At 40.6% G+C, this 22,339-nt stretch overlaps 1 protein-coding gene across 1 annotated transcript; it reads left to right on the top strand.

The window, feature by feature from the left end:
* Positions 1 to 162: 162 nt before the first annotated feature.
* Positions 163 to 15,053, top strand: LOC147010425 (G protein-activated inward rectifier potassium channel 3-like). The gene is made up of 3 exons (XM_085858709.1): positions 163 to 423; positions 1,424 to 2,754; positions 11,218 to 15,053. Exons 2-3 carry the CDS (start codon positions 1,824 to 1,826, stop codon positions 11,613 to 11,615), a joined length of 1,329 nt encoding a protein of 442 aa, XP_085714835.1. The 5' UTR covers positions 163 to 423; positions 1,424 to 1,823; the 3' UTR covers positions 11,616 to 15,053.
* The last annotated feature ends 7,286 nt before the right edge of the window (positions 15,054 to 22,339 follow it).

The following is a 22,339-nucleotide window of genomic DNA, read 5'->3' as shown; positions in this document are numbered from 1 at the left end:
AAAAGAAGGGGGAGAAAGAAAAAGAAAAAGAAAGAAGCAAATAAATAAAAATAAGAAGAAAGAAGGGGGAGAAATAAAAGGAAAGAGAAGTAGAGAAATAACAAGAAAGAAAAAAATGAGGGGGAGAAATAAAAAGAAAGAGAAGGAGAAGGGGAGAAATAAAAAAATAAAAAGAAAGACAAGGGGAGATATAAAACTAGAAAAAGAAAGATGGAGAGAGACGAAAGACAGAGTAAAGACAAATGAAAGACAGAGAAGGATTAAAGAGAATATAAAATCGTGCTCAGGGCACTTGACGAGCGCTGTCCTTGGTCCTGGATTTACATCTCCGGTTCGTTGCCTTCCATCCCTCCGCAATTCCACCCCTCATTCCCTCTGCCCCTCGATGAGATGTGAGGAGGAGACGCAAGACCTCCGATTGAGGTGAGAGAGAAATGGCGGCTTGAACAGAGGGACGGACGTGTCGACAGGGACAAGACGGGACTGAAGAATTCGCCGTTTGTCTTTGGCCTTGTCTGTGTCTGTGATTGAGAGGTCTAAATCGCAGTTTACAACAATTAGACAACAAACAAATATGGAGCAGAATATGTGGTTCTATCATATCCGTGTGAACTTCAGTTTCCCGAGGTATATACAATGCAATTGTTTTGTGTACAACGAGTTCGTGAAACCCCGGGGAGAGGAGGGGGCTTTGGACGAGACCCCGGACTGCGGTTGCCAGGTTGCAGGTCGTGATCCCAGGCCTCGGTTTCCATAGCGACAGACGATTGCAGCCTCTCAATTGTTAACCCCCACAGCTGTGGCGTATGTAGTCTGTGACAAATTCTCTCCCTTTGCTTCCTCTTTCTCCGCTATAATCTCATGATTTGTATGAAATTATACCATAACATGCGAGGTAAAACAATAACAATAACAATGATAACGCGGCAACTGCATGAAGTAATCGTTCAGAGCAAATGGAAGCCTCATGGAGGTCTCCGTCCATTCGACAAAAGGGACTACACCCATGATGGTTCAACGATCGTACCTGCGAGGTCCAAATCCCAATCTCGATCTGTTAGGATGAAGTGACACGACGTTCCGAGCAACGTTGTTTTGACAACAATGGTGATAATTAAACAGCAGAGATAATTTAATTAACGTCCACCAAGTGTAACAACAACGAATAATTTGCAAAACGGGTCACGTGTGGTGTGCAAGTTCGGAGGAGCACGGTCTCCACGAAGGTGTAATTCGACGTCTTGATGTAGATGTTCATTCAATCCCTCTCTACGCGTGAAAGAGAGATAACAGAGAGAGGATTCTTGAAAAAAAAATATTTAAAAAAAGAGAGAAACAGAATGAAACAACATCCCCCTCCATCTAGCACCCCCAACCTCTCTTCACTCATTCATTCTCCTTCTCTTTCTCCTTCCCTCCCCAGAGCCGAGCCAGGAGAACATTTCCCTGCTTTGCTTCTGCATTAATCAGCGTTTTGAGAGAGAGAGAGGGGACAAGAATCTGGAGAGAACGTGGTCGTGAAGACGAGAGAGACACGTAGAGACAGTGTTGGGTGGCAGGACAAATGAGGGACTGAGACAAGAGGAAAAGGGAATTGCAGCAAAGAGAGAAAGCAGTTATTGCAGGAGAAGAACGAAAGTAAAAGGACGAAAGTGAAAGATAGTGGAGGATAAAAGGGGAGGAGGGAGGGGGGAAAGAAAGTGAGGTTTGCTACAAGGTGGAGGGCACGGAGAGAGAAAGTGTCCAAAGAGAGGGACGTGGTTCGAGACAATAATCAAAGGAGAGACAAAAGTGCTTTGTCGAATATTGCAACCTCAACAAATATGGCTGACGACAGCCGAGGCAAGATGGTGATGACCTCGGGTGTTTGCAAAGTACCAAGTGGTCAAGAACAACATGGAAAAGTTTTCACTGGGGCCACGAGGCTGTGTTCTAGAGCCAAGAAGACCAACGACCGACAGAGACGCCAGCGGTACGTCCAGAAGGATGGAAAATGCAACGTCCAGCACGGCAACATGCGAGAGACCTATCGCTACTTCTCGGATCTCTTCACCACTCTGGTGGACCTCAAGTGGCGTTTCAACCTGCTCATATTCACACTCGCGTACACCTTAACCTGGCTCATATTCGGTCTTCTGTGGTGGCTCATCGCGTACGTGCGTGGAGATCTTGAACATCGGGACACTCCGGATTGGACACCGTGTGTTAAAAACCTCGACGGATTCATCACGGCTTTCTTGTTTTCCATCGAAACCGAAACCACCATTGGCTACGGATACCGGGTCATCACAGACCGTTGTCCCGAAGGCATCACCTTGCTCCTGATACAAGCCATCCTGGGTTCCATCGTGAACGCTCTCATGGTCGGCTGCATGTTCGTTAAGATATCTCAGCCCAAGAAACGTGCCGAGACGCTCATGTTCTCCAAGCGTGCCGTCATTGCCCCGAGGGATGGCCGACTGTGCCTGATGTTCCGTGTCGGAGATTTAAGGAACTCGCACATCGTCGAGGCATCCATCCGGGCCAAGCTCATTCGTTCAAAGCAGACTCAGGAGGGGGAATTCATCCCTCTACACCAGACGGACATCAATGTGGGACTCGACTCTGGGGACGACCGGCTCTTCTTGGTATCTCCGCTGATCATCTGCCATGAGATCGATGCCAAAAGCCCTCTTTGGGAATTGTCCAAGGAAGGACTTCTTCACGAACAGTTTGAGATCGTGGCCATTCTGGAGGGCATGGTCGAGGCAACCGGTAAGAAGTGTACTCACTGTCCCCTCTCCCCTGATAACCTTTTACCTTCGCCACGGTCTTCCGTATCAGGTGTATCCGTTATAGTCTCCTCACATGACCGACTCGGTGACCAGTGATTGATAGACATCAGTCATGTCCACGCAGACAGGCTTCAAGTGGTGTTTCAAGAGAATGTTGATATTTTCCTCACCGCATTAAACGATTATCCTTGTTAGATTAGAAACAATGTTTAAGCTCAATGTTTGCCAAAAGGTCTCTGTATGCCAAGAAAAGGTCAACTGAAGATAATAATTATTTTATAAAAAGATATCGATGTAGAATGATAAATGTCATGAAGCTGCATGAGAATACGTTGAGTAAATGTTTGTGGATAAGAGCACAGACTACTGTGTGTGAGTTTGACAATCCACGAGCTCTCGACGCGTAAACTGAATGGTCAGTGAGGGATAGAAAACATTTTTAATAACAAAGAACATTTACCAATGCACAGTCACGGAGGGGTATTTGTCTCGGTGACCCCTTTCACACACCGGGGCACGGTATTAAAGTACATCTACATACGGATTCACATAAACATACACACATACATACATACACACACAAACACATACATGTGTACACACACAAACGTACATACACACGCGCACACACACACACACACACACACACACACACATACACACACACACACACACACACACACACACACACACAAACATATGCATACACACAAACCCATACATCAAACAAACATACATACATGCAAACAAATGCACACACGCATACACACACACACACACACACACACACAAACAAATGCATACACACGCACACACACACACACACACACACACACACACACACACACACACACACACACACACACGCACATACACTATACAAATACATACATACATACATACACATACAAATACATACATACATACACACATACAAATACATACATACACCCATACAAATACATAAATACACATATACACTATACAAATACATACATACACATACAAATACATATACAAAGACATAAATGCACACATACACAATACAAATACATACATATACATACATACACACACATACAATATACAAATACATACATACACATACATACACACATACAATATACAAATACATACATACACATCCAGACACTTACATACACACACACACTATACAAATACATACATACACACATACAATATACAAATACATACATACACACATACATACACTATACAAATAAATATACTATACAAATACATACATACATACATACAATATACATACATACACACATACATTATACAAATACATACATACATACATACATACATACACACATAAAATATACAAATACATACATACACACACATATATAATATACAAATACATACACACATATAATATACAAATACATACATACACTATATAAATACATACACACACATATAATATACAAATACATACATACACTATACAAATACATACACACACATGTAATATACAAATACATACACACACTATTCAAATAATACACAAATTCATACATACACATATATTATACAAATACAGACATACACTATACAAATACATCCACACACATATAATATACAAATACATACACACACATATAATATACCAATACAGACAAACACATATAATATACAAATACATACGTACAAATACATGCATACATACACACATACATACATACACTATACAAATACATACATACACACATACAAATACATAAATACACACATACACTATACAAATACATACATACACATATACACTATACGAATATATACATACATACACACATACACTATACAAATAGAGACATACACACAGACAATATACAAACACATACATACACACATACAATATACAAATACATAGATACACACACAAACATATATACAATATACAAATACATACATACACACACAAACATACATACAATATACAAATACATACATATACAGACATACACTATACAAATACATACAGACATACACACATACACTATACAAATACATACATACACACATACACTATACAAATACATACATACACACATACACTATACAAATACATACATACACACATACATACACACACATTTCATATACAAATACATATATACACACATACAATATACAAATACATGCATACACTATACAAATACATACATACACACATATTATATACAAACACATACATACACACATACATACACACACATATAATATACAAATACATACATACACATATACACTATACGAATATATACATACATACACACATACACTATACAAATAGAGACATACACACATACACGATACAAATACATACATACACACATACATACATACACACAGACAATATACAAACACATACATACACACATACAATATACAAAGACATAGATACACACACAAACATATATACAATATACAAATACATACATACACACACAAACATACATACAATATACAAATGCATACATATACAGACATACACTATACAAATACATACAGACATACACACATACACTATACAAATACATACATACACACATACACTATACAAATACATACATACACACATACACTATACAAATACATACATACACACATACATACACACACATTTCATATACAAATACATATATACACACATACAATATACAAATACATGCATACACTATACAAATACATACATACACACATATTATATACAAACACATACATACTCACATACATACACACACATATAATATACAAATACATACATACACACATACATACACACATATAATATACAAATACATTCATACACATATAATATACAAATACATACATACACAATACAAATACATACACACACTATACAAATACATACATACATACACACACATACAATATACAAATACATACATACACTATACAAATACATACACTATGCAAACACATACATACGTATACACACATATAATATACAAATACATACATACAAATACATACATACACGATAAAAATTCATACATACACTATACAAATACATACATACATACGCACACATATAATATACAAATACATACATACAAATACATACATACACACATATAATATACAAATACATACATACATACACTATACAAATACATAGATGCATACACACATATAATATACAAATACATACATACAAATACATACATACACTATACAAACACATACAAACATACACACACATATAATATACAAATACATACATACAAATACATACATACATACATACACACATATAATACACAAATACATACATACATTATAAAAATACATACATACACACACAAATAATATGGAAATACATACATACAAATACATACATAAACACATATAATATAAAAATACATACATACACACATACATAATATAGAAATACATACATACACTATACAAACACATACATACATACATACATACACACACATACACACACATATAATCTACAAATACATACATACACTATACAAATACATACATACACACATACATACATATAATATAAAAATACATACATACATACACACATATACAAGCACACACATACACATACAAAAATATACAAATGTATACATAAACACATATGTACATAGAAACACATACATACACACATACAAACACAAACACAAACACACAAACATATATATATATATATATATATATATATATATATATATATATATATATATATATATATACATACACACACATACATACATACATACATACAAATACACACACAAACATACATACAAACACATACACACACACACACACACACGCCGACTGGGCATCCTTTTTTCCCCACCTGTGGAACCATCTTCCATACTCTCTTCGGTCTGATTGTTCCCCCAAGGTCTTCAAGACAGCTGTTCACCACCATCTTAAGTCATCCCCCATCCAAACCCATTAACTTTTCTGCACCTGTAAAACCACCCCCACACTTCCAAAATTTTGTTTATGTATCCATGTTGTCCACCCCTTGTGTTCTCCTTTACCCCTCATCGTTATCTTGCATCCCTTGTTTGTCCATCTCCATACACCCTCACCCTCACCCTGCTGTTGGTGTTTCCCCTTTCTCCTGCTGTTCCCCTGATTTGTTCTGTGTCACAACTCTTCCACGAGCCTTGACCATGTAGAAAAGAAAAAAAAAACCACATACACACACACCTTCCAAGCCTGACACACATGGTTGCCCTCCTGTGCTCTCAGACTCATGTGCCCGGAGATGTTGTCCCGATTCCATCATGCTTTAGCCCCTGAGCTCCCAATTAATTACTTCCTTCTCCATCTTTTGCATGTCGAACCAGTTAGCCTTTTGGGCAAGGATAATAAAGTCGGCCACTGGAGCACGATATTAAGGTAGATCTGCAGGTGGAGACACACACAAACACACACACACACACACACACACACACACACACACACACACACACACACAAACACACACACACACACACACACACACACACACACACACACACACACACACACACACACACACACACACACACACACACACACACACACACACACACACACACACCTATAACCTCTCCCTTTTAAGCAAAGTTAATGTCGGTGAACTCCACACAAATGGAGATATTGAAAATAGTGGTGGCTTTAGCATGCTGGAGTGATCCCATCTACAGGTTAGCTGCCATCTTACCCTTAAAGAGCAGGTTGCGGGTCACCAAACATGTTCTGAAAATTTATCAATATGATTATATGTGCATTAAATTGTTCGATGCAAACTATTGTGGTTGCCTAACTATTGGGAGAATTAATGAAATTTAACTCCGAAGTTGTTATTTCTCGAGGCTGTTGAAAAAAACAGCCACTTGCCCATATATGGATGATGACGTCACGTTCTCCAAAAACAAAGCGGACGCTCACTCGCTCATTGAAGAAGTGTCCAGTTAAGCGGGTCGTTCTTTCGCTTTTTTTGAGCTTGCAACTGTCTATATTATCCTTTTTTATTTTGAATTAGTGCAGAACAAAGTTATTTGGATATTTGTACATCATGCCTCGTACGTGTGTCGTCATGTTTTGCGAATATGGCTGGAAAACGGGTAATCGCGCCTACCGATTCCCGAAGGAATCAAACATTCGCCGGCAGTGGATAAGATTTGTACAAACCAAACGGGCGAATTTTCCCCCAAAGAAAACGGGCGAATTTTCCCTGCCTTTTAAACTTTTAAACAATATCTTTGTGGAAAAAGCGCTGCGGCCTAACATCTAGTCAAGGCGCCCTAGGCCCTGCGCACCATCGAACATAAACCTTATAAAATATCGGAATTTTACAAACTTCACAACTGCCGAGTGTGAAGCATCCTAAGCGACTGCAAAAACCGAAAACAGAATTTGAATTGACTTTAAAACGAACCCGCAACGTCGATCGAAGTAAAAATCTCAATTCACCACAGGAATTCACAGCATTATTTAAAATTATTTTGTCAAAGTCATAAAACCGTAATATTCAGCCATCCACGAACAATCTTTACATAATCCGACAGCTTTACAAGTCAGGCATGTGATGATAACCTTCATTGGGATGAAAAATGATTTTTAAACCTCATCTTTGTTGAAAAAGCGCCGCGGCCTTGATCTAGCCAAGGCATCCGCGGCCATACGCGTCAGGCGCCCTCAACTTGAAACATTCATAACTCGACGAATAAAAGCTCAAATTGCACCAAACTTACCTTATTCTTGCGAGCTCACGTTCCCTGTTAGTGGGTGAACAATCCAACGCTTGGCGAATTCTGCTTCGCAATGATAGGAAGAGCCGACATCGAAGGACCAAAGAGCGACGTCTCTATTGACGCTTGGCCACCACAAGCCAGTTATCCCTGGGGTAACTTTTCTGACACCTCTTGCCTGAAACCCAAAAAGTCAAAAGGATCGCATGGCCACGCTTTCACGGTCTGTATTCGTACTGAAAATCAAGATCAAGTGAGCTTTCGCCCTTCTGCTCCACGGGAGGTTTCCGTCCTCCCTGAGCTGGCAGTCGGTCCTGCCACTTGTACACGAAATAGGCCGTTTTCTTGCACTTTCAAGTGGCTCAAATTTACATGGCTCAGGGCCAGAAACTCGATAGTATAAATTCCCATCATCCTCCGACTCGTCCTCGGCAATATCGGAATGAAAACACTCAATTTCATCGCCGCTGAAATCACTCTCTGATTCGCATTTCGCCATTGTTCATACGCTGTTTCCAAATGTTCACAAAGTTTTCGGAGAACGTGACGTCATAGCATCTTCGGTAACTTCTGGACTGTTTTTCGATCACTGACAACAGTTTTGACTTAAAAGTTAATTTTAGCATATTTTGAGTTTCAAATGTAAGAAAATAATTGTTCAACGATTATTATTGATGTGCTTACAACCTTCGAATCACGCGAAGTCATCAGCGACCCAAAACCTGCTCTTTAAAGTCCAACTTGCAGATGTGATCAGCCCAGGTAATGTCACTCAGACAAAAACTGGAAAACTGGTCTGCGTCGGCCGAGTGTGCGGAGCACGGTCATTTCTTTGTATGATTGCCATGCTCCACTAGCCAAGCGACGGATGGTTCACACACTACTTACAAGGATGGCTGGTTTTCCCCAGAATGAAGCTTTGTTGCCCTGATAGTAATCCAGAAAGGTAAAAGAGGAACTCCTGGACTGGAACTGGGTAACACACTTGGCTGACAAGCAAAAGTGCACTTATGGCTGAACAACTACAAACCAGAATTCCTTCGAACAAGCTCAAATGAGCTAAGATCCTCGTCCTCTTAATGATGACGTCATAAAAACGAATATGACGTCATTGTGTTGTATCAGGTTTGCGATAAATTATCTGTGCTAATGCCCGGCTCGATTCCCGCAAACAAAATTCAAACAGCTTGCCTAGTTTCGGAGATAATGGTATCGGCGATATCCATTCGCGGCGATATTATGACGTCAACTTTTTTTCTAGGAAGAATTTCCAAAATCGGAGATGGTTACTGCCTGCGCGTGGGCTTTCTGCATACACATGGCAAGTTTTACTAATCATATGTGCGTATACATCATATGTGCGGCAATTCATATCTGCTAATGCCCTGTTCGATTCCCGCAAACAGAATTCAAAAAGCTTGTCTCGTTTCGGAGATAATTTTTTAGGCGATTTCCATTAGCGGAGATATTTTGACGTCATAACTTTTTTTTTCTAGGAGGAATTTTCAAAATCGGAGATGGTTATTCTCTGCGCAGGGTATTTTTACATATATACGCCAAGTTTCAGGAAGTTTCGATGAAAATTGTAGGCTGTGAAACAACAAAGTCCACAAGAAGAAGACGAAGAACAACAACGTGAGTAAGACTTAGAGATCCTCCACTAGAATCTAAAAATGTACGACAGACTTGCAAGTGACATCACCAAGTCGCACTTATAGAACATGTTGTCGCGATGACCACCAGGTTGTGGTAAGACACTCAGTCGCTTCGCAAACAGAGCACTTTGCACAAATATCACTTCAAACAATGTGGTTTGTAGAACAACGTGTAAACGACTTATGTAGAGAACAATCGACAGGCTGGAAGGTTAACATACCAACGGTGGTGATAGGCAACAGGTTTGTTTATTTATGTATCCAAAAAGTTGGCTCATAGTGTGGAACAGAAAATCTCAGTTTTAGTGGTAAGTGAGGATCGTGGGTCAGTTTTGGGGTCAATACAAGTTGGTGGTAACCCGTTACTTTGAAGGATTCAAGTGGGATGTTTGGTCTCTGCCTACAACTTTTTGAACTCATTCAGAAACCAAGAACTGAAATGATGGAGTATGATGGTCTTAGCTTGTGTGTGGATGGGTGATGATACTGGAGTTGGTGCAGCGCAGGCATGATGGGCCGAAAGGCCTCCTCCTGCACCAAAGTTCCTTGTGTATTTCTCTGTGGATATGAAGAATGAGGACACTTGTTGTGGAGGAGGTTTGAGGACGTGTCCTCAGACTGGCCCGTTTGACAGCATTGCTTCAACAGTCATATTTGCTCGAGGCGATGCAATGTGCTTGAATCACCTGCTAAGTGCAACAAGTTATTTTACACAAAGGTGATGATCCTTCATGCGCAACAAAAAGTAAAATAGGATCCAGAAACACTTCCCCCCCATGGAACTTCAGCTGAAGCAACATTCATTGAGGGAAGAATGGGATCAACACGTTAATTGTTCGCGCGCAGGAGATGGGGGTGACGGTGGAAAGTCGATGGACTAAAAGTATCCAACAATTTCTAAAGAAAGGTTTTTCTGGTGACTCTCCACATCTTCATAAACAATGATAAGGAATCTCATAATTGACTCATGTTGTAACACACACACAATGACCTTTGCATCCTGCACTCTCTTCACAGGAATGACTTGCCAGGCCCGAAGCTCATACCTGGAGACCGAAGTCCTCTGGGGTCATCGCTTCATGCCTGTGCTGACGCTCGAAGATGGCTTCTACGAGGTCGACTACGAGACGTTCCATGAGACTTACGAGGTCGCCACTCCAGCATGCAGTGCGTGCGAATTCGCTCTGCTATGTGAACCCATGACACCATCCGCCCGCTCTCCGGTCGCCCATCTTGATGGCTGGCCCGAGAGCCGGGAAGAAGGAACGAACGAGGCAGAGACCAAACGTCTAACTTCCGATGAAGAACAAGCCAAAAACATGACTTCCGGTGTGGAGGGCTCCCAAGATTGGACAGCTGGGTGCAACGGAGACATTTCTGGGCCTGGGTGTAATGAGGCTGAGGCCAGTGTCTAGACAAGGGTCTTCGGAGCAGTTAGGTTAACCTAAGAGAGGGAGAGGGTAATAAGAAAAATCTTATCAAAGCAACCGAACGATGCAAAATTGAACACAGCAATGGCCTTTCTATCACGTGCATGACTTATACGCATCACATGAGGATCAGTCTGTTGCTTGGCCAAACAGATTCTCCACATTCATCACCGACCGGCTCGTTTGTCAACTTACAAAACACAATGTTTTAAGGCTAACTCGGCACCACAAGTAGCAGATCCCATCACTGAATTCCATCGGTTATTGGATGACAGCCACCGATTGCAAAACTTGCTTCGGAGAGCACCTTCTGGTAACCTGGGGACCACCAAACGTCAGTGTTAACACAATCCATCGACTGGGCTCATTGCTTTATGTTTGCAAAACCAAGTACTTGCCTGCAATTCATAGTACTCAATGAGCAGCAGAAAGAGACAATCTCCAGATCACATCCGGGGTTGAACTCGTTTTTCCTGAACGAGCAGGGACCGCACAGAACAAATTCATTCAAACATGAAGATTTCACGACTATGGTACATAAGGAAACCAAGCAGTCTTCTCCAGTCTTACCGAACCAACCGTCCTTCTCTTGTTTCTAGATTTTCCTCATTGGGAACTGATGGTCTGTGAACATCAAATCCACCCCGAGAGACTCCGCTTTCTACTACTACTTGTACAACGAGACAATAGATCTCTCTCACCATCTTACTCCGAACGAGAGGACACTCTACACCTTATGTTCGTCGATTTGAGCTCCTCGGTCAAAGGCTCGTTCTGGTGTCTATCTTGCCGATGAACAAGGTGATGGACAACATTCTGCCAAAATGTCCACATAAAACAGGCCATGTGCTTCAGGAAGTTCTGATATTCACCGGTCATTTCTGCCAACTCGGATAACACAACGCTTGGTGGGGTGTTGTTGGTTCTTCATTGCCATATTTCCACACCAGTCGCTTCCTTCAAAAAGGTAGTCACACCTGAGCCAACCAGCATGTTGTTCCAACAGTGGATTCAAGCGTAACATTGGTAAGGTACTGAAATGCATCCCAACTCAGACTCTGTGGTGTGTTCCATTAGAAAGCGGCTTGCTATCGCTTGCCAAGCCAGCCATTCCGTATCAGCAGCTTGGCAAGCGATGAGAGATGTGCTTCGCTATGTTATAAAAAAAAATGGCCATCATAGTTAGCTTCAAAACGATACTACAACCAATTAAATGTTCAGAGGCATACCCCTGTTATGTCTACAGTAGAGCACTCAATATTATTAAAACGTGCAATTCATACTTTAATTACTCCTCAACTGGGACCATACTTTGTGCTGAGCGTCGGTGCTGCCCAAGCAGTCTCCTTGACTCTTGGGCACAATCCTGGACGGGTCACCACTCCGACACGGCATACCAGCAAGCCGGCACTCATTTTGCCGACCTCGGAAGGATGACAGGCAGAGTCAACCCCACCTGGTATTAATTCAACAGCCGAGTGGGATTTGAACTCAGGATCCAAGGATCCCAAGCCCACCACCCGAAACATTAAGCCAACACCAGGCATATCAGTTGACTGCAATGACACCATCTCCTTCATTGAGCAACATCCATCTTTTGCATGACTTCAAAGAGTGGCCTCAACTGGAGTCTACCATCTGTCATAACATTCTCAAAAGTCAAGGGTTGCATGGTCATCCATCAGTAGTTGCACGGATTGATGCTTCTGATCCCGAGCAAGGGGCAAGGACTATTCACTAAGAGGTCAAGACTGAGGAATTCTAACCAAGACCTTCCTGTGATTGGCTCTTTGGCCAAGCGTCCAAGTCAAGCTTTTCAAAGTTCGAAACATTTAATAATTTATTTGTAAGGGTTAAAAAAAAAACAACAACCCCAGAGCATGACACGGTGTCTCTCCAGGTCCACATGACGGTCTCGGTCGTGACAGAGATCAAGGCGTTGAGCATCATTCGACTCTTCTTAAAGCTTTTTTCAAAAGGCCGAAAGAATCCTTTTTGCACAATAGGCCGATATAGTCTATATTTTATGGACTGCTCGTTTGCCTTTCCAGTGTCATACGATTTTTCACCAACACGCACTTTGTAAATCGAAGTATTCTGTACACCTGCCATTAAGAATAGCTCGATTGTCTCGTTCGTAGAACCCCGTTCCGGGGGTACTCAAAACAATACTCTGCCTTTTTGAGATGTCCTCCGAAGTGCACGGCGCCCGCACACGTTACCGAAATGTTTGGAATGTGTTCTGAACTTCTCTTATCCCTCGTGTCATGGCATGTCCGATTCAACGTACAACCACACGTCAGTCTCCGCTATTCCAGTGTCGGTATATTTCCATGTATGTTATAACGAAGCTCTTTAAATGAGCGTCGACATTTATAAACAATGAAAATTTTCTACCGTTGTATACGCTGACGTGGCAAGCTTGCCAAACCTTCCCAGTGAAAAAGTACAAGCACTTTAAACAATCATTCAATTCCCATTGTACTAAGTCTGGCCATATGCACAATGATGTCATAACACAGCGTTGGTTAAACACAATGGCACCATATGGGACAACACCGTATTATATAATTCAGTTTTATCCACACTTCATACGTCCGACTCATGTCCTCCTCACCATTCAACCTGATGGATGATCATAAACCACGTGGATTTCACGTGGACGATTACCAGGTATCGACACACCATTCTCTCACCGGTGATCAGCAAGATGTAAGATAGAAGCCAAGCTACCAAAAAGGTCATCCTTCCAGGCATTTCATCAAATCTGCAGCTGATCAACCTCCTTGTCCTCCTGCTCTCCAATGCAATCTCAGCAAGGTTTATACGTTTGAGTGTGTGCCCAACTATATTGCATCCGCCCAGAACGAGCGCACACCTTTCTTATCCATGTTGTTGCTTTCGATCGGTGTTTTTGCTGTAATTTATGTGCATTATTGTTCAATAATTGTCACAATATAAACTATTATTTCAGATACTTTGTCACAAACATTTATGGATCCGTGACCGACTCCTCACTCTATTCCAAAAACCCGACATCCCCTCCCGCGATGCACTCCCTTATCCGGTTATTCTGCATTTGTTGCGGAGTTTGTCAGATCAAGAGAAAACTTGATCTTGATCTTGATCATGTCAGATCTTGATCATGTCAGATATAATGTCAGATCAAGAGAAAACTTGATCTTGATCCGCCACCAAATGGGGCAAAACCCTGGAAACTCCAAACATGACTTTGATAATTGTTCACCATAAACAGACCATTCAGAGAAACATGGAATCCTGCTCACTGCTGCCGCAATATCTCGTGTTGCCAAACTTTATACTTCATTCCATGATTTGTGTGAAAAATAACTTCTATGTATGCATTGGTAGTTCATGTCTTATTACTGACAATGTCTTTACCAATAAACCTTTCAAACCGCTTTCCCGACCAATTTGTCCATAGGTGAGCAGTCACCTCGATGACCTGAAGCAAAATTTAAAATTTTAATCTAAAAAGAGCAATCAGAGATTGCAGACCCTCCCCAGGACTTGTGTTGCGTGGTGTATTTTGTGAGGCAAACAAATGGAAGGATGTACTGAATGAAAGGTCTAAAAAGTTGTAAAAGTGTAAAGGCCAAAAGGTCTGAAAACGTCAAAATTGTGTAAAGTGTTGAAAGGGTCTTTAAAAGGTTGGAGGGGTCTAAAGGGTTCTTAAAACATCTAAAAAGGGTCAAAGGTCAAATGGCTCAAAGGGAAAAGGTCTGAAATGTGTGAAAGTCCAAAGGTCTAAACTCTAAAGGGTAGAAAAGGAGTCCATGGTGTCTTAAGGGTTCAAAGGGTCTAACAGGGTATGTTGGGTTTTAGGGTTATAAAGGGTGTAACGAGGTCTATAGTGTCTTTGGAGTGTCTAGGGTCTAAGGCTTTTAAATGGTCTCAGCCGTCTTAAGGATATCAAGAGATCTAAAGGTATATCGGGGTTTAATCTAATAAATACACCAACTCACATTGTGTGCAGCCAAGTGGACCAGTAAGATTCAAGTTAGAAACTATTTTTAATATTTGTTTCATTGCCAGAGAGGCAGACAGACTAAAAAAAATGACCTTACTCCTCTGTGGGCATGCACGATCGGGGCAAGATTCCTTACAATTTGCCAAATTTGGAGTAAAAGTAATGATAAACTGCAGATTTGCGTTCCTATTCATGTTCTGCAGTTAGTGTAATTGTAAGCTTACATGGCGTTAGCGGAATTGTAAGTTAGCTCAAACGGCATAAGCGGAATTGTCAGTAAACTTACACGGTGTTAGCGGAATTGTAAGCTTACATGGCGTTAGCGGAATTGTAAGTTAGCTCACACGGCGTTAGCGGAATTGTGAGTTAGCTCACATGGCATTAGCGGAATTGTGAGTTAGCTCACACGGCGTTAGCGGAATTGGAAGTTAGCTCACATGGCGTTAGCAGAATTGTCAGTAAACTTACACGGCATGAGCGGAATTGTAAGTTAGCTCACACGGCATTAGCGGAGTTGTAAGTTAGCTCACATGGCGTTAGCGGAATTGTAAGTTAGCTCACATGGCGTTAGCGGATTTATCAGTAAACTTACATGGCGTTAGCGGAATTGTAAGTTAGCTCACACGGCGTTAGCGGAATTGTGAGTTAGCTCACACGGCATTAGCGGAATTGTGAGTTAGCTCACATGGCGTTAGCGGAATTGTAAGTTAGCTCACATGGCGTTAGCGGAATTGTCAGTAAACTTACACGGCGTTAGCGGAATTCTAAGTTAGCTCACACGGCGTTAGCGGAATTGTCAGTAAACTTACATGGTGTTAGTGGAATTGTAAGCTTACATGGCATTAGCGGAATTGCAAGTTAGCTCACATGGCATTAGCAAAATTGTGAGTTAGCTCACATGGCGTTAGCGGAATTGTGAGTTAGCTCACATGGCGTTAGCGGAATTGTGAGTTAGCTTTCATTGCGTTTGCGGAATTGTAACTTAGCTCACACGTTGTTAGTGGAATTGTAATCTTACATGGCATTAGTGGAATTGTAAGTTGGCTCACACAGCGTTAGTGGAATTGTAAGCTCACACGGAGTTTGCGGAATTGTCAGTAAACTTACACGGTGTTTGCGGAATTGCAAGTCAACTTACACGGCGTTTGCGGAATTGTAAGTCAACTTACACAGCGTTTGTGGAATTGTAAGTCAACTTACACGGCGTTTGTGGAATTGTAAGTCAACTTACACAGCGTTTGTGGAATTGTAAGTACTTTCATAACGTTAGTGTAAGTAAACGTACACAGCGTAAGCGGAATTGAAAGTAAGCTTACACAGTATTAGTTGAATTGTAAGCAAACTTACATGGTGTTAGAGTAATTGTAAATTTACAAGGCATTTGCAGAATTGTGAGGAAACTTAGATGGTGTGAGCGGAATTGTGAGTAAATTTACAGTGTTTGTGGAATTGTAAGTAAATTTACATTGTGTTTGTGGAATTGTAAGTAAATTTGCATGGTGTCAGTGGAATTGCGAGTAAATTTTCATGATGTTCATGGAATAAATAATTTTGCATGGTGTTGGTGGAATTGTGAGTAATTTTGCATGGTGTTAGCAGAATTGTGAGTTAATGTACATTGTGTAAGTGTAATTGTAAGTAAATTTGCATGGTGTTAGCGTAATTGTGAGTAAATGTACATGATGTTCGTGGAATTGAGTAAATTTCCACGGTGTTCGTGCAATTGAGTAAATTTTCATGGTGTTCATGGAATAAGTAATTTGCATGGTGTTAGCGGAATTGTGAGTAAATTTTCATCGTGTTAGCGTAATTGTGAGCAAATGTACATTGTGTAAGTGGAATTGTAAGTAAATTTGCATGGTGATAGCAGAATTGTGAGTAAATGTACATGGTGTTAGTGAAATTTAGTACATTTACATGGTGTTCATAAAATTGAGTAAATTTGCATGGTGTTATCAGAATTGTGAGTAAATTTACATGGTGTTAGCAGAATTGAGTAAATCTGCATGGTGTTCGTGGAATTGTGAGTAAATTTACATGGTGTTAGTGGAACAAGTAAATTTACATGGTGTTAGTGGAATAAGTAAATTTGCATGGTGTTAGTGGAATTGTAAGTCAACTTCCATGCTGTTCATGGAATTATAAATGAATTTAAATGGTTTTAGCAGAATTGTAGATTTACAATTATTGTTCTTCTTCTTTCGGCTGCTCCCGTTAGGGGTCGCCACAGCGGATCATCCGTATGATCCGCATAGTGATTTGGCACATGTTTTACGCCGGATGCCCTTCCTGACGCAACCCTGGTCGCCTCTTACGACACAGGGATATGTAGATTTACAATGTGTGAGTGGAATTTTAAGACTTAATTATGCAGATGAAGTTCGGTGAGTACCTGTGAAGTGGTGAGAGAGAGAGGAGAGAGGAAACGACACCAGACACATATAGTTTGTGGATTGCCAGTAAAGTTTTGTGCTTTCCTTTTCCATGGGACTGTTAACAATGTTAAGAACCCCCATTGTTTGGTGAATTTCTTTTATTACCTTGTACATGAAGAGCAAAGCAGGGTTAAGCAATTGGTTTACTCTGTCTGTCTGTGTACCTACGTCAGTCTATGATCGAGGAGCAACAAAATTCCAATATAATTATATATTTTGAACACTGAAGAACATGAATCGGAACACGAACCTGCCACTTTGCAGAACTTTTGCTCTGAATTTGGCAAATTGTTCAGAATCTCATCCCGCGTGCGCATGCGCAGAGAAAATCGACGATTTTGCAAGTATATTGGTCAGTCGATATTTTTATTGTCTGTCTGCCTGTCTGTCTATCGTGTACAGGTCACAATTCTAAACCGATCGTCATGAAACTTTAACAAGTTGTGGAGGTAGTCTCAACTGAGAAGCCTATTAATTTTGAGGTCAAAGATCATCTTGGGGTCATATTTCTAAAATCGTCATTTTTCATCCGATTGACTTGAAATTTGAACATGATTTGCATATTGCATCACTGGATTGGAAAACCAACTATTTTTGAGGTCAAAAGATTAAAGGTCAACAGAAGGTGAGACTTCTAAAATAAATTTTTATCTGAAAAATCATCAATTTTCATCCAATTGACTGGAAAATTAAACAGAAATTTCATAGTACATTAATGAATTGGGAAACCAACTATGTTTGAGATGAAAAGGTCAAAGGTCAACTCGAGGTCAAACTTCTAAAATAATCAATTTTCAACTGAAAAATCATCAATTTACATCCCATTAACTTGAAAGTTGAACAGGATTTGCAGAGTGCATTACTGAATTAGGAAAGCAAATATATTTCAAAGGTCAACTCAAGGTCAAACTTCTAAAATCATCAAATTTCATCTGAAAAATCGTCAATTTTCATCCGATTGGCCTGAGCTTTAAGATTGTGAATTTTAATCTTAATGAAATGGACAATTTGATATATCTATGGCAACCTTTGGAGAGGGGGGTGGATTTTGCAAGTATCCTGCTCTGCACGACGTCTTTTTATTGTTTGTCTGTCTGTGTGCAGGATATCTCAAAATGTTGTGGATGGATCTCGATGAAATTTGATGGGCAGGTTGGGTGTGTGACAAGGACGAACTGATTAGATTTTGGTGAAGATCCAGATCCGACTCTTAGAATTTAAATGATTCGTCACTATTGATAGGGCCAAAAATTATATATAGCACGATATCTCAAAAAGTTGTGGACGGATTCAGCCGAAACTTGCTGGACACGTTGGGTGTGTGACAAGAAAGAATTAATTTAATTTTAGTGAAGATCCGAATCCGAATCGGATCGGAGAATTTTTAAAAGTGATTCTTCACCATTGAGAGATAGGGCTAAACACACATATATATATATATATATATATATATATATATATATATATATATATATATATATATATATATATATATATATATATATATATATATATATATATATATAGCGCAGTATCTCAAAAAGTTGTGAACAGGTTGGTTGTATGACCACGACAAATTGATTCGATTTTGGTGAAGATCTGAATCCGAATCTGGATATGAGAATTATTTAATTGTCAAAGTGATTCTTCACCATTAAGAGATAGAGCCAAAAACGATGTGAAGCACATTTCAAAAATGTATTGGGCCCGGTATGTTCTCGTGGATCAGGCACTACGTGGAGGAGGTATGCGCTCTACCGAGTGCCCTTCTTGTTTAATAATGTATTGGTTTTCTTTGCAAATGATGTTTACATGAGAGTGAATGAAATGTTTGAAAATGTCATAATTGCTCAAGGTAATTTGAGATGCAGGCTTCATGGAAATTAATAAATCATTCATGAATGGAGATATTGTTCTGAATACACACAATCAAGTGATCAAATTATTTATGATGCACATACAAGCGCTTCTGTACACAACTGTAGAACTCCATTCCGTAGACTACATGACCGTCCAAAGTTGGTCAATTCTCATTTGATGATATTGTCGGTCACACTGCCTCTGTTCTTGTTGATGTAGATTTTTAATTTTCTTCTTGAACCAATTACTCACAGACACAGCAGTATGGCAAAGTGCCTTGCCATGCTAGTAGATGCAAGGGCCCTCACTGGACTATCACATCAAATCAAATAGAAGAACAAATACGGTATTGGAGTTATCAGAAGGAACCTGAAGAAGAAAAGAGCAAAGATAGAGTCATGAGGAGGAACCTGGATAGGATTCGGGTTTTAGCCGCCATTCCACAACCCTCAAACCCATCCAAGCACAGCCAAGTGAGCCTTTCACAAAACTTTCTGCAATAATTCACTTCTCCTGAGAGATCGATAACGAAAGATCATTCAAAAATTCTTGTAGCAAGATCCGGATCCGGATTTTCGCCAAAATCTAATCAGTTCGTCCTTGTCACACACCGAACATGTCCACAAAATGTAATCCGAATCCGTTCACAACTTGAGATATCCTGCACACAAACAAACAGACAGAAAGGGGTGAAAACATGATCTACTTCACCTTCGATGGCGGAGGTAATAAACAGAATTGTGAAATTTTTTTTAGAAAGAAGTGTGAAAGGAACAAAGAACAAAGACGCCAGGAAGAACCCGGATAGATAGATTTCATCAGTTACTCCCCAGGCTAAAGCGCAGCAACAGGTACAAGCCACCGGAGGTGCGTCAATGAAGAAGCCCAGTTCGCACAGCATCAGGATGTGGTACAAATATAATCAAATGGTTATTCGTTCAGCAGAGTCCAAAACGTCACAATAAGATGCATTTGTGAAGCATGTGCTGCTTTGAATTGTGGGAAAATATGTACTTGGGGAACTTTAGATGCTATCCCAATACTTTTGGTTATTTAGTGTCGTCATAGTTTATAGCCTCAATGTAAACCACTTCGAGAGTGTTGGAACGGTCTCAACGCAACGCAATCCGGTATCGGAGGAGGAAATGGGGGCAATGTTACACCTGATACAAACATTTGGTATCAAGCACAGGTAACAGCGACATCAGAGCAGAAATCTTTATACATACTATATTTTCAAGTGTTTGTGTGTCCGTTATTCTTTCGCAGCCGAAATGAAGCATCTAGACTCTAGAGGCTCCAAATTTTGGGGGTAGGTAGTTCACCCAGCCAGGCAGCACCTGGTATCCCCTCCCGGGCAAACATATGAGCCTCAGATGTATTTTCTTACCTTCCCAAGCCTTTTGGTTGTATCACTTATTCAATTCAAACACAAACACGATGTTGATCGAAACCAAAGTGAAGATGTTTTGCCGAAACAAAAAAGCTGTCCAAAATGTCCGCTTGTCTGCAAATAATCAGACACGTTTACGTCGGCAGAAGTGGTTTCTGTGTAAGTGGTCACAAATAACCCCAATCCAAGCTTGTCGACTAAATTGGCTTTTGCCATGGAGTGTTGCGCCGCTCTACGACAAGGGCCACTCCCGGTCGATCAAAAAACTGTGGACAACTTAGTGACCACAAACACACTACCAGAGGATGTCCCAAGTGTGTGGAATCGGATTAAAGGCCGGAAATAATATAGGCCAGTCTATGCAAATGATGTGGTCCTGCAGTGCAAAGTTAACATGTACACGGTGTGGACGGGTGTTGTCATCCATAAAAATGGAGATGGGACCTTGTTGTTGAACGAGAAGGATGACTGCAAGCATTCAGATCTCCCCCATGTATCTGACCCTGATCATAGCAACCTTGTTCTTGAATGCCAGCCCAAGCAGGCTACCCAGCTGACTCAAGGCACAATTAGAAAATTGTTCCCCATCTCGAACATGTCTGACATAGTCTACAGCCTCGAGCATGTCCGACCTCGTCTACACCCACGATCTTCGAGCATTTCCGTCGTTTAAGTAAAGGCAGAATGTATACACGTTGGTCCAAAAAATATGGCAGCAATGATCCACCCTGCAGTTGTGTCTATTAAATGCATTGCTGTCGATGGCGCTGTGCTAGAGATATGGAGCTAGGGTCTTCAAGACCGCATACCACTGGTATGATTCCTGTTCCGAACTGCCAGAGGGAGAATTTGATGGACGAGCACTTTGCAGGTCATTTAGGAGAGATAAACGCAGATATGGATATTCTACCGGGAAGCAACATCAATCCGAGTCATAACCTTTGAACCATCCCGACAGTGTGAGCAAACTCATTTCGTGTCAAATGACACCTTTCAGTTCCTAAACCGACTCAAACCGGATGAGTGACCA

Source organism: Eptatretus burgeri, chromosome 16, assembly GCF_056783735.1.
Source record: "Eptatretus burgeri isolate ZD-2024b chromosome 16, Ebu_testis_v1, whole genome shotgun sequence".
Lineage (NCBI taxonomy): Eukaryota > Metazoa > Chordata > Myxini > Myxiniformes > Myxinidae > Eptatretus > Eptatretus burgeri.
Note: the sequence above shows the minus strand (reverse complement) of the source record. Positions and strands in the feature narration are given on the sequence as shown.

What these genes read in the sequence shown, in the direction of transcription:
- LOC147010425 (XM_085858709.1), top strand. Translation starts at nt 1,824, where the DNA reads ATGGCTGACGACAGCCGAGGCAAGATGGTGATGACCTCGGGTGTTTGC. An exon ending in GGGCATGGTCGAGGCAACCG is followed by an intron (nt 2,755 to 11,217) that starts GTAAGAAGTGTA and finishes CTCTCTTCACAG; the next exon opens with GAATGACTTGCCAGGCCCGA.